Source organism: Taudactylus pleione, unplaced genomic scaffold (assembly GCF_031769625.1).
Source record: "Taudactylus pleione unplaced genomic scaffold, aTauple2 ptg000637l, whole genome shotgun sequence".
Taxonomy (NCBI): domain Eukaryota; kingdom Metazoa; phylum Chordata; class Amphibia; order Anura; family Myobatrachidae; genus Taudactylus; species Taudactylus pleione.
This window is the reverse complement of record NW_028285039.1, coordinates 4,219,797-4,235,101: the sequence shown is the minus strand read 5'-3', so window position 1 is coordinate 4,235,101 and position 15,305 is coordinate 4,219,797. Positions and strand designations below refer to the sequence as shown.

Genomic DNA, 15,305 nt, shown 5'->3' with positions numbered 1-15,305 from the left:
AAAAAGTTAGCATAAATGTGTGGCTTACCTTGTGCAACTCAAGCGCTATCCAATTTATTATCAAGGTGCTTTATCCATTGCACAGCATATTACTAATTAACCCAAGGCACACCAAACATACTTCTTACTTTTCTTTTCTTATAGCTAACTGTTTAATGACAGCTTTGTTCCTGAACTCTAGCTAGCTTATAAAAGGCGTTATTAAGGAAAGATGATTGTGTTGGGTTTTTGAAACCCCAATGACTTCAAAGAAGCTATGCATCCAAATGCCTAATATAGATTCCCCTGCTGTTCAAATGGTATAAAACATTGTAAACTGAGAGGGAAACGGCTACATACACTCTAATCAAGGAGCACATTAATTACGAGGAAAAAAGCCCTTTTTCCAGTGTTTTCGCTGCAGATAAGGTTTTTCCAATGTATTGAAGGTCGGGCTCTCCGGTGAAGGCTCACAGATGGAAAACATGGGGAAGCCTAGATATTTAACTTGTGCCTCCATTGTCTTCCTATCACTATGAACACCTCAATATTAGTTTATTAAATCATTTTTTATATTTTTTTTTTTCAATTTATTTTATGTTTTTATTTATTAATGAAAGTGGACTGAAAGGTCTACTGCGTATGTTTTAGTTGGCAATGCTAGGTCACGCGTGGATATAGCCTTCTAGTGCTAACCTGGCGAGTGGCGAAAGTCCATATTCTATTGCACGTTACAATCCTGTACTGCATCACTGAGATGTGCCAGTAAAATCTAATGACATTCAATCATTCACTGTACCATAGAGCCATGATTAATGGGTAATTCTACCAGTTGATACTATGTAAAATAAAGTTGTAATTCTCCTATATATTAGCTATACAAAGCAGAGTTATATTTTCACTCACTCATTTTGGGGTTGTGGAATAATAATTGCAGACAGACATTTTTAACACCATGAAAAAATGAATTTATAAAAACAATATTATTTCATTTCACTTATGCTTCACCAATAAACAACATAACAAGGCAGTACTTGTAAAGGTAGGTCAGAATAATCACCTTTTTGTGAAAGACACACAATTTATGAAATAAAAAAAATCTGCTCAGAACAATTTCCCATAGGAAGTTTTTCGTTTTTACTATTGTTTTCCAAGATTGCCAGTACTGTGTGTGTATGACAGTGAAATATGTGGGATTATATTGTCTGGCATAGTCATGTGACACTGTCATATGTGTGCCTGTATTGTCTGGCATGGTCATGTGACAGTGTAATATGTGTGCCTGTATTGTCTGGCATAGTCATGTGACACTGTCATATGTGTGCCTGTATTGTCTGGCATGGTCATGTGACAGTGTAATATGTGTGCCTGTATTGTCTGGCATGGTCATGTGACAGTGTAATATGTGTGCCTGTATTGTCTGGTATGGTCATGTGACAGTGTAATATATGTGCCTATATTGTCTGGCATGTCATGTGACTTTGTAATATATGTGCCTGTATTGTCTGGCATGGTCATGCGACAGTGTAATATATGTGCCTGTATTGTCTGGCATGGTCATGTGACAGTGTAATATATGTGCCTGTATTGTATGGCATGGTCATGTGACAGTGTAATATATGTGCCTGTATTGTCTGGCATGTCATGTGACATTGTGCTGTACGTGCTGTATTATCTGACCATGGTGGTGAAATATATGTGTGTCACTATTGTGTATTGTGCAGGGCTGGATTAAGGGCCACATGGGCCTGGAGCTGAAAATGCTCAAGGTCCTATATGGAGAAGAGGTGGCGCTATGACCAGTGCTTGTGGGTGTGCCTAATGCCATGTTGGTGTGTACACGCCCTACACTGTCATCCCCAATGTAAATACTGTACATAAAAATTGCATATTTTGTGACATTGCTAAACACACAATTTTAATATTTATGATTTATGGCCGACTGTGTACCAGCTAGGCAGCTGGTCATCATTATGCTGCCATTACAATGGGCCTATTTTTATGTGGAGGTGTGAAGCTGTAGCTTCATCCGCCCCACTGTTAATCTAGCCCTTGTATTCTGTGTGTCTTCATAATACATTTTCATATTGTATACTCGTATTTCATACCTGAGCATGTGATGGAGGCAGGCCCCTCCGTATGTAAACACCAAACAGAGCATCCTTCCCTAATGAGATATTAAATTTTAGAAATTGCGGTTGGATGATGTGGATGTGTGATCTCCAAAACACCCCTGCTGGTACTTCCTGGGTGATACGGCGGCCAATTTCTACTTCTCCGTTGTCTATGCTGCTGTTTCTCGTAGTAGCCCAAGGTCCTAGAATACAATAATTAATGTATGTTTATTTGATTTCTGCATTTGTACTATATGATAAAAGGAACAGAACAATCTGCATTACAGAGAGAATCATACATTATTTCTAGTATGGATGTCCTTAAGGATTTTTGAAATGCATTACCTTGACTTTCATCTTGACTTATTACCTCAGAAGGGGAATGTTGAATAGTTCTATTCCTATCAAATTGTATCTGAATTAGATGTACACTCATCAAAATCAACCTTTACTAAACACATCAAAGTTCCCAAGCAGCTAGACATAAACAGCAATGCATAATATATATATATATATCTTTTTATATATATATATATATATATATATATATATATATATAACAACCAGAATAATTAAGGTGCACTCTCCATGGACTTTTCATAGACGTGAAGTCATATGAAAAGTCCCTGGTGAGTGTACCTTATTTATTCTGCTATTAGAGGAAAAACAAATTGTGGAACAATATCATTAATTATCTTGCAAAGCAATGTTCTAATAAAATATTGTATTTTTATTATTTCTATATTTGAAACTTTCATGTTTAATAAAGTCAACCTCTATTGTCAAGGCAAGAAAGATAGGAAATGTAACCTGAAATATAACTCACACTTTATATTTAAACTTTGCATATCTCTGTACTGTAGATAAGGAAATATAGATGTTATAGAACTTGATTATACAGAGCGTACTCAGCAATGCCAATTATTTGTATTTTTCTCTTATTTGAGTTGATGAATCAAAAATGTAAAATGCAAACATTATATAACAGTTTGTTTACTGCCTTTGTCAGACATATATCCATTATTTATCAAAGATCACACTAATAAAAATACTGGGGAAACGCTGTTAATGACACATTGGATGCAAAGAAAGTTGAAAAATGTGTTATATTAGTAGAAAAAGACATTATCAGGCATATTAGGGTTAGTGCAAACAAATCCAAATATGGCTACATATAGAAGTAAGAACACGTTGCCCACTGTCATTTTTACCAAGTAATCAGAGAAATGTTCCCATGCCAACCAATAATGACTCCTGGTCACACTCAATCAGTGCAGGATGGTTTTTGGAAGGGGGCTTTCAGCCATCAATTTCAATTGACTTGAATGTGGTCAAGAAACTTTTCAGCAGGTGGGATACCACATAACCAATTAGCCGCGGTAAATTACCGCGGCTAATTAGCTCGCTCGGGGCTATCCAATTAGCCCCGTAGTCGGCATGACGACGGCACTTATCGGGGGGGGGGTTTGGGACCAGATGTGTCCCGAAAAATAATCCACGATAAGTACCGTTTTTTCACCTTTCAAAAAGGCGAGAACACATAGGGCCGCGAGCTTATCGCGGCTCCTATGTGTTAACGGGCAAACTATCCTATTAATTTGCCCGAATTAATAGGATAGGGTTGAAAAAAATATCAGCAAAAATCGGGATTATCGGCGAAAAATCTCAGTTTTTCGCCGATCGCGGGGATCAATTAGCGCCCGAACAGTGTTTGGGGCTAATTGTATATGGCTCTGTGTCGGTAATAAAGAATATAAGATCTTTGGCTTTTTTAAATACAAGTGATTAAAGAAGGCAATTGGGAGTCTTAAGAGTATTTTATTCTATTAAAGTTCTATTTTATATGCCGCACCTGTATGTTTCAATATAGTGGAGTGACTGTCCCAACTGCTACCCCTCTGGATCCACCCATGAGTGGAACATATACAAATTGTGAGCAGCAGCTAGAGGGGGCCAGTAGCTGCCACACTTTGTGTAACCCACTATGATTCTATTGCATGCTCAGAAGAGATGAGTGGGGCCGCAGGAGGATGGACTGCTTTGCTGGTCACCACTCCAAATTTTCTATGGACCCTGGAGGTGTTCTGCCCCTGGTAACTATCACTGTAAAAGAATACCCTGTAGAAAAATCACTTAATTTCCATTGAAACTAAAATGTCCAATCAGTCGCTGCCTACATGGTAGGGGAAAGAGGCATCATACAATACACCTGTGTCATACTTGCCTACTCTCCCCGAATGTTAGGGAGGCTCCCAAATCTCGGGTGGTGCTACCGGACATCCAGAAAAGTGGGCAAGTCACCAGCACGCAGCTGCCCACAAAGCTGGAATTGTGTAGCAGGGGGCAGAGCAACAATGATCCCCATGTTGCCATCACCCCCCCACACGCGCGCACCGCCCACTCTGCTGCGCCACTCATACACACACACACTTATTGTTGAACTGGCTGCCTCCCGCCAATAAGGCCGTATTCAATTACTTTTGCCCCTGTGTAAAAGTTTTGCCTGCCCGACTTTTCGCCCACATGCATGTTTTGGATGCGAAAATTTATCGTGCACGTCCACGCTATTCGCCGTATTCAATTACAAACCACGTGAAAACGGCAAGCGGTGAAATCAGAACAGACGGAAAGTGCTGTCAGAATTGGGGAAATCAGCCTAAACCCCCCAAAAAGATGCACTAACATTGGGGATCAATGCAGATGTGTCCAATTAGCCCTAATAAAACTGTTTGGGGTACTTAAGTTGTTTCAATAGCTTCTTATTAGCGTCTTTGCACAAATGGTGAAGAACGGCATTAAGCAGTATTGTTATGTGAAAATAAGTAGTCCTGTCAAATTTGGGGTACTTGAAAATGGGTGCTAGCATATTTTTATGTCTCAAAAGTGAACTTTTAAAAAATGTGAAAAACCACCCTCATACAAGCACCTGTAATCCCAAAAACACTTGACCCCTCCTTACAGCACCCCAAGAAGTCTATTTCGCTAGTTTTTATAATTGTCCCCCCACTTTGTACTTTTTTGCCCCAAAATGAAAGTACTTTTTTGGGGTGTTCTTATGTTTTTTTCCAGGTTATTTTTTACACAGTTGTCCTTTGATGGGCTGTTCAAAGGGTTCTGAGTGGTTTCCCCACGTTTGCACCATAAAAAATAAAATTTTACACTCGTGTAGGCAAAAACCAGCTGGAATTGAATTTGGAGATAAGTTCTGACCACTCGAAAATCCCCGATCTGCAATACTTTTTGGCGGAAAATGGCTTTTCGCTTCTATTTCAATACGGCCCGTAGACTGCAAGTATGACCTGTGTACAGCCCTCTTTTGTATGTGCATGCTATGACCTGCCAGTCTCCCACAGGACAGCAAGGCTCTGTAGTGCTGGCAAACGTGTCTAACTACAACAGTACTGCCTTTACTAAACCATACTGTGATATATTTATTATTATTATTAAACACAGAAGAAATTCTTGAAATTGAAATGGGTGATCTGCACAATATTGGTTCCTAATCATAATCATTACTGCTGATTTGTGTGGAGCTACAGTGCTCTACAGCGCCGCTCTGTGGGCGGAAACAGTTTTATTGAAATGGGGATAAACAAGGGAGACAAAATAAAAGCAGATGGGAGAAAGAATGGAAGGGAGGAAGCTTACAAACTTGTCTCTTATTAGTTTTACATTTAGAATTTGTTTCAGTGAATAAATGTAATAAATGGCAACGTGCAACTCAGTAAACCACTCTGTGCTCTTTTCATCCCTCTCCAATGTAAAAGGATATGAAATATATTAACAAGGATGAGTGAATGTAGAAATATGAACATCGCTGTGAATCAGATTTTCACAGACCTGTTTGTCCTTTTTTAATGCTTCATACACTAATACATTTTATATATTTTTTCTATTAAAAGCTCATCTTAAAATAAAATCTGTGAAGGCAACAGAACCTTGATAAGAGAAATGTTCTGAAAACGGCTCGATGTGAAAGTTCATTTCACAGTGCTGGCAATATAGTATTATATATATATCCGGTATTGGGTCACACTCACATCAATCAATTTCATCATGCGCTGGGGTGTCATCCAAGACTTCCAAAAAGGAAGTCCAAATTCATAGAGAACAAATATGGAGGCACTCACCAGTTTATAGAAATGCATTAAAATTAGGGTTTTTATTCCATACTCATCACATCACAGGTAGGTGAGGTCTCAACGTTTCGGTCCCTACAGGGCCATCCTCAGGAGGCACAACGCCACAACAGTAGCATCAGGGCATACAACCCACCCAGAAATCAGTATGTATGTGTATATATATATATATATATATATATATTAGGGATGTGCAGGCTCGGATAGGTTCGAGTTTGCACGTGGAGTTCGGATTTTTCCCTCCAAAAAAACGGAACTCACAACGAGGCAAAACGTCATCTTACATGGACGAACATCATCATTCCTGGTCTTTTGTCCAGGAATGATGATGTTCGTCCATGTAAGATGACGTTTTGCCTCGTTGTGAGTTCCGTTTTTTTGGAGGGAAAAATCCGAACTCCACGTGCAAACTCGAACCTATCCGAGCCTGCACATCCCTAATATATATATATTCATATAAATCCCGCACTCACATCTAAGTCAGGTACAACATGGGGGTGCACTCCAGTAAATCCAGTCTTGTTCAGGGACAGTAGGCAACAATATAGATATCCAGAAGGACGCACTCACAAAGAATACATAGCCGTTCAATTACTTTTATTCCACGATTAGAGTAGCATAATAGCAACAGGTTATGGCAGCATATAGATAGCAATGTTTCGGTCACACCAGGACCATTATCAAGCCAACAGCCAGTCACAGCAACCTTTAAGTGCAAGTATCATACAGCCTCAGCCCAAAGTCCTTCACTTAAAGGTTGCTGTGACTGGCTGCTGGCTTGATAATGGTCCTGGTGTGACCGAAACGTCGTTATCTATGCTGCCATAACCTGCTGCTATTATGCTACTCTAATCATGGAATAAAAGTAATTGAACGGCTATGTCTTCTTGGTGAGTTTAATTGTGGAAGCTATTTCATAGAGGAGTCATGAACCTATTAATATTAGGTGGATAGGTCAGACTATGAATTTAACATTGGGGCAGTTAAGGGGCTCTTCATTTAATGTGAGTCTGAGTTTAGGGAAAAGGAAGATAATAACTTATAGTATTGTTTGTCCTGATCATTTTTATTGTTACAGGAAGGAATGCTTTTCCTTATTTCAAAATTGTAAAGCCTCTCAGCTGGCGACAGACAATCGCCAGCTACCTCTGGCATGGGGAAGGCTTTTAAACCAGGACTACCGCTACTGCTATCTCAGAATGGTGACAGAAGTGCTGGAGAGAGATGTTTTAAATCAAAGTAAATAATTTTTCAATACCAAATTCTATTATATATATATAGAGTAATTGTATTTTTTTATTTACTATTTTTTTTTAAGAATCTGCTACTGCAGTGCACATACAGTACTGTGCAAAACTTTCAGGCAGGTGTGGAGAAAATGTTGCAAAGTAAGAATGCCTTCAAAAATAGAAGTGTTAATGTTTTTTTTTGTCTTTTTTTTTCAAATAACTAAATGCAAAGTGAATGAACAGAAGAGAAATCTAAATATAATCGATATTTGGTGTGATCACCCTTTGCCTTCAAAACAGCATCAATTCTAGGTACACTTGCACACAGTTTTTTGAAGGAGCTCGGCAGGAAGCTTGTTCCAAACATCTATGAGAACTATCCACAGATCTTCTGTGGATGTAGGCTTGCTCAAATCCTTCTGTCTCTTCATGTAATCCCAGACAGACTCGGTAATGTTGAGATCAGGGCTCTGTGGGAGCCATATCATCACTTCCAGGACTCCCTGTTCTTCTTTATGCTGAAGATAGTTAATTACATTAGATGCCTCCCTGATGGTATTGCATGATGGACAAGTACCTGCCTGCATTTCTCAGCATTGAGGACACCATTAATCCTGACTAAATCCCCAACTTAATTTGCTGAAATGCAGCTCCAAACTTGCAAGGAATCTCCAAAATGCTTCACTGTTTCCTGCAGACACTCATTATTGTACCGCTCTCCAGCCCTTCAGCGAACAAACTACCTTCTGTTTCAGTCAAATATTTACAATTTTGACTCATCAGTCCAGCTGCCATTTTTCTGAGTCGCCTGGCCTTGTTTCCACATGGAAGGTATGGCTTTTTGGCTGCAATTCTTCCATGAAGACCACTTCTGGCCAGACCTCCTCGAACAGTAGATGGGTGTACCTGGGTCCCACTGGTTTCTGCCAGTTCTGAGCTGATGGCACTCTTGGACATCTGATGCACTGTTTCCTTGGCTGACCACTGTGTATACGGTCCTCAACATTGCCCGTTTCTTTGTGCTTCTTCATAAGAGTTTGAACAGCCCATCTTGAAACCCCAGTCTGCTTTGAAATCTTGCCTGGGAGAGACCTTGCGATGCAGCATAACTACATTGTGTCTTGTAGCTGTGCCTTGCCATGGTGTATGACCTGTGACATGAAACTGTCTTCCACAACCTCACCTTTGTAGCAGAGTTTGGCTGTTCCTCACCCAGTTTTAAGCCTCCTACACAGCTGTTTCTGTTTCAGTTAATGATTGTGTTTCAACCTACATATGAAAATGATGATCATTATCACCTGTTTGGTATGATTGCATGACTATAATCATGCACATGACTATAATCCTACAAAATCCCTGACTTTGTGCAAGTGTACTTAGAAGAATTGATGCTGTTTTGAAGGTAATTGATGCTGTTTTGATTTAGATTTATCTTCTGCACATTCACTTTGCATTTTGTTAATTGATAAAAAAAACTGTTAACACTTCTATTTTTATAGAATTCTTACTTTGCAGAAATTTTTCCACACCCGCCTAAAATGCACAGTATTGCATATGTGAATATGTGGGGTTTGGTGGGGTTTTGGTCTAAGAGAGCTACCTTATTAGGTCGACAGTGACCATGTCAAAATTCAGCATGTTGCCAGAGATAAAATGTGACCATGGTCACAATGTCGACAATCCAATTTTCAGGTGTCCCTAATCCTAATGTTATCGCTAACCCGAACCCTAATGCTAATGTCAACATTTTGTCCATGTTGCCATTTTTCAGATGTCAACATGTTAGAAGATGACAATTTATCCCTGTAACATAATAAATGTCGTATTATGACTGCATACCCATATTTGATTGTGGTCATGTATTAATGAATCTATTTATTTAATTTCATTCTTCCAGAAATAGTTTTGTGTTATAGTTAAGACAAATGAGCATTCTTTCCCTAGAATCAAGACTACAATAGTATGGTAATAGACTATTCTACCATGACAAATTCTACTGTAAAGTCTATTTTTATCATCATGTTTCATGTTTTTATCATCATGAATCATGTTTAGTTTTAACAGGGAATGATATCCTGAATGTACATTGTACACACTTCTTACCTACAGTACAGTACTGATGTAAACATTCAATTGGAGTGTTGTCTGGCTTTCACTAACAAGACTAGGCAAAACAACATGTAAAATAAACAATACAAAATACACCCACAGCAAGTGTTTATTTAAAGACAGCATAGGTAAGGTAAGGAGACATTTTCCAAATTCTTTTCAAATGTATATACATTTCTCATATATATTCCCCACGGATTAAGCAGAATGTCACACAATTTACATATTTATAGATGGAATACATGAATTGACTGTAATAATGAAACATCAGAACAGAGATATCCCTATCCAACAGAGCTTACAATCTTATTATAGATATATTGAGGCGAATATGAACAGCATGGGAAGATTAACTGCATGTCCATGATTTGCTTCCTCATGTCTGCTATAAAAAATGAGTTATTATAACACACAGTGGGCACTGGAAATGTATATCCTGCCTAAGACACAGCCGTATCACATGCACAAAAGAAAACTATTTGCATCACAATGTATTTTAATAAAATTTTCCAATAAATTGTTGTTTTAATTTTAAAGGTGCTGTTTGTAATGAAAATAAATATGTTTGGCAAACATAATTGTTTTGTTTGTAATGAATAACTGATGTGACACTGATAATATAAAAGGAATTAAATTATTTCTGTTTTTACCACATACATTCAGTAATGAAGGGTTGTAAATTTATGTGCCATTGCTTAGTCAATCACTGCTGACTAGAGTTACCTTTTTGGTCTAAGAGGGCCACCTTAAGCAATTTCGTGTTCGCACTACAGATGAATTGATGCCCTTGGTTAAATTATATGTTTACTCTAAATGCAAAGATAAAGCAACCTGTACAGGTTACAGACTTAACTGTGACAGATTTCAGCAATTTTTTATGCTCATTTACTATTTATTTGTTGTATTTAATAGACTGGAATAAAATAGTACTTTATTACACCACCGCTGGCAAAAATTAAAGCTTCCAAACATTTTCTGCAGCAGGCTTTCTATTCTTACTTCAGTTTCTTTTCAACTCCTTGTGAATTATGAAACTGGGGATTGAGGAGGTAATTCCAAAACCCTGCACCAGTGTTTCGGTAAGTACTTAATGGTTGATTTTCAGATTTGTTTTGAGTTGTTGAAATGACCAAACTCTTCTTCACTGACTCTAAGAAGATTTCTGCATTAAAAATACAGCAACCACTTCTTTGGTTAAAAGTTGCCCTCAACAATCATCACCTGAGACTGCTACAATCTCTCATACCTCATCTAAACAAGTGAGCAGTCCTACTCCACCTTCCCAGGAAGACATGGACATTTTAGATGGCCCCTGTTATCCTGCGATCTATTCATATTATGCTGACTTCATTTAAGACGGAAACCTCGGAACTAAGTTCAACATTCAAGCATTGCGGTCTGATATCTGTGAAATTGGAGATCGTACAGACCATTTGGAAACCAAAATGGAAGAACTTGTAGCTTTTCATAATGACTTGATCTCAGCGCATGATACCCTTTAGGAAGATCTGGCCTCTATTCGAGATAAAGTGATCGACTTGGAAGACTGTTCCAGACGTGACAACATATAAGAGGTATTCCAGATTCTATTACAAATGCTGAGCTATACGATTATGCTACAGACCTCTTTCAGAAACTCCTGCCCACTGCTTCCACATCTGATCTTCTTATAGACAGGATCCACAGGGTTCCAAAATCTAAACAAGCTCCAGCCCAAGTACCCAGAGACACTCTGCTCAGAGTCCACTTCTTTCACATTAAGGAGCGCATCTTCAGAGCTGCACTACCTTCCTCCTCTACGGTCAAATGCCTGAACGACCTTCAGTTATTTCCTGAAATCTCCCCAGTGACCCTTGCAAATAGAAGTCTTTTTCACCTGATTACAGCGGCCTTACGTAAAGGAAATGTTCAATACAGATGGGGCTTTCCGACTAAATTGATAGTAAGAAATGGTACCTACACAGTCATACATTCCCGAGAAGACGGTCCAGCTTTCCTTAAAAATTGGTGCCTTTCTATCGACAGTCCTCCTAACACTTCTTCCAAACCTGTCCCACAGGAGTGGTCAACTGTGCCGAGATGATTTGATTTGGTAAAGTGCTCCTTACATTTACTAGACTTCTTCTACACGCATTTCTACATTGCCCCCTTTCCATTTGTCATCTGATTTAAATCACAGTTTCTGTGCTGGTTTCTTATCGCCAAATGAAGCTATGACATTTGCTATTTAAATGTTTACATTTTGTGTCTATCTCAAGTTTTATTATGGTCTTATAACTATGTTTTTCTAACAAATATTTCATTTCTCTTTCCGAATTGCATTTTTTTAAAAGGTATACCACATTTCTTTAGATTATATCTGGTTGCTTGTAATTGTTTATGTGATTTCATCCCTACTGTTACAGTATATGATATACCATATTGCACAGTTATTCGGTTAGCTTATTAACAGCCGACTGTTATTAACAAGACTTTGAATTTGAATTTAGTGTATTGTAAAGGGGGCAGGTTAGCAGAGATAGTGGTTAGTAGATAGGTAGTAAGTTAACTTTAGTTGGTTAACTTTTTCAGGATTTGTTTTTCTATTTTTTATTTTAGTGGTTACATTATAATACATTATATTATATATGCTACTAAGTTTTGCTTACTAGATTTATAATTATTTTATTGATATAATAATTAAAGGAAATGTTCTACAGATTGGAGTGTTTGTGCGTTCTCCAGCTAGGCCCACCCCCCAACACCTTCAACCTTTCTGTCACATTTATTTTAGTGACGGAAGCTCTAGTTCCTCTATGGATGCTATTTCTGTTTATATTCCAGTTTACTTATTTGTTTCCCCCCTTTTTTCTCTGTCTTTTTATTTTTGTCACCAATGTACTCTACAAAGTCTATTTCAGTGTGTAAGGTTGATTCTGGATATTTTACATCATATCTTTCTGTGTCAACTTCATGGTTAATTTTTTAAGTATTAATGTCAAAGGTCTCAACTCGCCCCATAAGAGACGTCTTACTTTACAATATTATGCAGATCAGAAGGCTGATATAGTAGCATTCAGGAATCACATCTCCCATTACATCCCCCCCCCAGAGCACCACAGCAGAACACAACTCTGTACTACTGAGCTCCGTAGGGGAGGGACCTGCTAAATCCTGGCTATACCTGCCTACATAACCGGCTGGTCCTCTGTATGCTCTGCTCCAGCTACACTCCATCTGCACTGCCTGTATGTGTGACTGTGAGTACGGCTGTACATTATCTCTTGCACTGCAATTAACCAAAGTTGCTGTTTAAGTTTTACACCCTGTTACGCATGCCACTATTTAATTTCCGCGGATGTCTACTATTTATAAACTGTGTCCATCACACAATAGTACAAACATCTCAACATTTTTGACAATTTCGTATTGGATTTTGTGGCTATATCTCATTTCCGCCCTGCCGAGACAGCTGCTTATTGGCGATGCCGAAAACTTTTGGTTTCACAGATAATAGCAGCGACAAAAGTTTACACTGTCCTGTTCTGTCCTGGCAGTGTTACTGCTTTTATACAAGCTTAGTGCACATGCACACTCTCAGGGGGGATTGAAATAAATACCTCCTCGTATAATGGGAGCTCTTTCAATAAGAACAAGTGAGCTAACACCATCTTTTGTTTTTTTGCAATTGATAAAAATACAGGTAGCACGACTGCAACGTCCCCATACATTGTTTGGGGACTGCAGTGTGCTCCATCTATCTGCAATATCTGCAATATTGCCTGCATTAGAGGCTTAACAAATAACATGTTTACTTAATTTAGTGGTAATCATGCCAAACTGGTGCTTCAATAATGACTAATGCGGGCCACGCACCACCAATTAAAAAATAAATATTCACTGATTATGCATTTTTTATCCTCTTGATTTAACGATTCAATCCAGTAATATGCGCCTATACGTTGCCGATATGTACCAGTGATTTGCAAATAATTTTCACTAAATAACCGATCTACAAATTATGAATGGCTCATTATTTTACGGTCTGCAAAATGGTTGATCATTCCCTTACACTGGCAATCTACTGCCCCGATTGGTCGCCGTTACTCTGCAACAACAACAAAAACTGTATGTACGGTAAGCTCTCATGGGCAGGGCCCTCCTCCTTCTATTTTAATTCTAGCATTATCCATGTCACCAATGAGACTGTGTTGAATGTACCAGAATTACATCAATCAATAATAGTGATCAGTGATTACAGTCCCCAGCCACCAAAGACTATGGGACTCTGCACAACAACAGTTCCCGGCCTCTGTACATTCCAAAACTACAGTTCGTTGTACCTAAATTGCATTTATTCTGTTATGGTAGGACATATCATCTATAGACTAAAAATACAATAAAACAACCTTTAAATTAATAATATGAATATGCAAGATGGTGCCAAATCCCACAAAAATTAAATGTTTTGTTCCAAAGCATGGCTTATATTCATTTATATTGTCTGAGGATTTAGAAACCTGTCACTATTTACTATGTTGGTAACTTTGTAGCCATAATTGAATACTGTGTGCGAACAGACCGCAGATTGTTTATGTATCGTTTTGGTCTGAGAGGCATAAATACACAGCAAGAGATCAAAATACCCAAGGAGACTGTTAGCTACTGAAATAGCCTGGATAGCAGGCACAGCTGTTGACTTTTGTTGATTCACAAAACTAAGGTTTGTTACATCCAAAAATTAAAGTCAGGCAGAATGTAACTATGTATCTAGTAAGTCTGCTATCTCACAAACAGTGGGTTAGATTTCACCTCTGTAAGATAATTTAAATATACCTTTTCCAATTATACAATTATATGACACTCACTGTTATAGGAACTAACCCCCTATAGTATGTACGGAAGATATAAATTACCCATTAAAACATAATATTTATTTAGTTTTCTATTTTATATATACCTATATATATATATATATATATATATATATATATATATACAGGTTGAGCCTCCCATATCCAAATATTCAGAAACATGGAATATTCCAAAATACATAAACTTTTAAGCATGACTGAGATAGTGAAGCCTTTGCTTTGTGATGGTTCAATGTACTATACACAAACTATGTTTAAGTGTTCTATTTATTAACATTATTTTTACTAAAATAAAGTGAAAAAGGGTGTTTTCACACCCTTTTCATATTATTTTAGTATCAGCTACAGTAACTAAAGGGCAATTGGAGTAGAATTCGTAAAATTCTACTCCAACCCCTAAGTATCACTTATTTTTAGTAAGCAGATCACAATTCCCAGGGTCTTCCCCGGTTACCAGACTCCTGCTCCGCTCTGATGTCAGCTGACCGGAGGACATGGAGGACATCACCGGAGCCCGGATCATGCAGGTAAGTGTAATTAAGGGAGAGGGGGGGTCGCGGGGAGCCCGCGATAGCGGGGGACAGGGTTTAGGGTCGGGGCTTGGTGCCGAGGGGCGAGCGGCGGCGGCCGGACGGCGCATGCACGGGGCACTTGTCATGGTATTTTTTTGCAAAAATACCGTGACTAGTGTGCGGAGGGGATTCGCAGGGACAGAGCATTATCGCAAGCTCTGTCCCTGCAAGGGATTTGTAGTAAATCCCTGTGATATTGCCTGAATTCGCAATGTGAATTCAGTCGGTAATATCACACTACAATCTGCATTACAAATGCGAATCGTAGTAAATAGAGCCCTACGGCACACATTTATATAACATAAATGCA

At 38.4% G+C, this 15,305-nt stretch overlaps 1 protein-coding gene across 3 annotated transcripts in view; it reads right to left on the bottom strand.

The window, feature by feature from the left end:
• Positions 1 to 15,305, bottom strand: part of TENM2 (teneurin transmembrane protein 2) — a 2,186,131-nt gene that overhangs the window by 483,799 nt on the left and 1,687,027 nt on the right. For all 3 annotated transcript variants that reach the window (XM_088454943.1, XM_088454942.1, XM_088454944.1), the window contains one exon: positions 2,088 to 2,296. In XM_088454943.1, the coding sequence (XP_088311069.1) occupies positions 2,088 to 2,296 (209 nt within the window). The remainder of the gene's footprint in view (positions 1 to 2,087; positions 2,297 to 15,305) is intronic.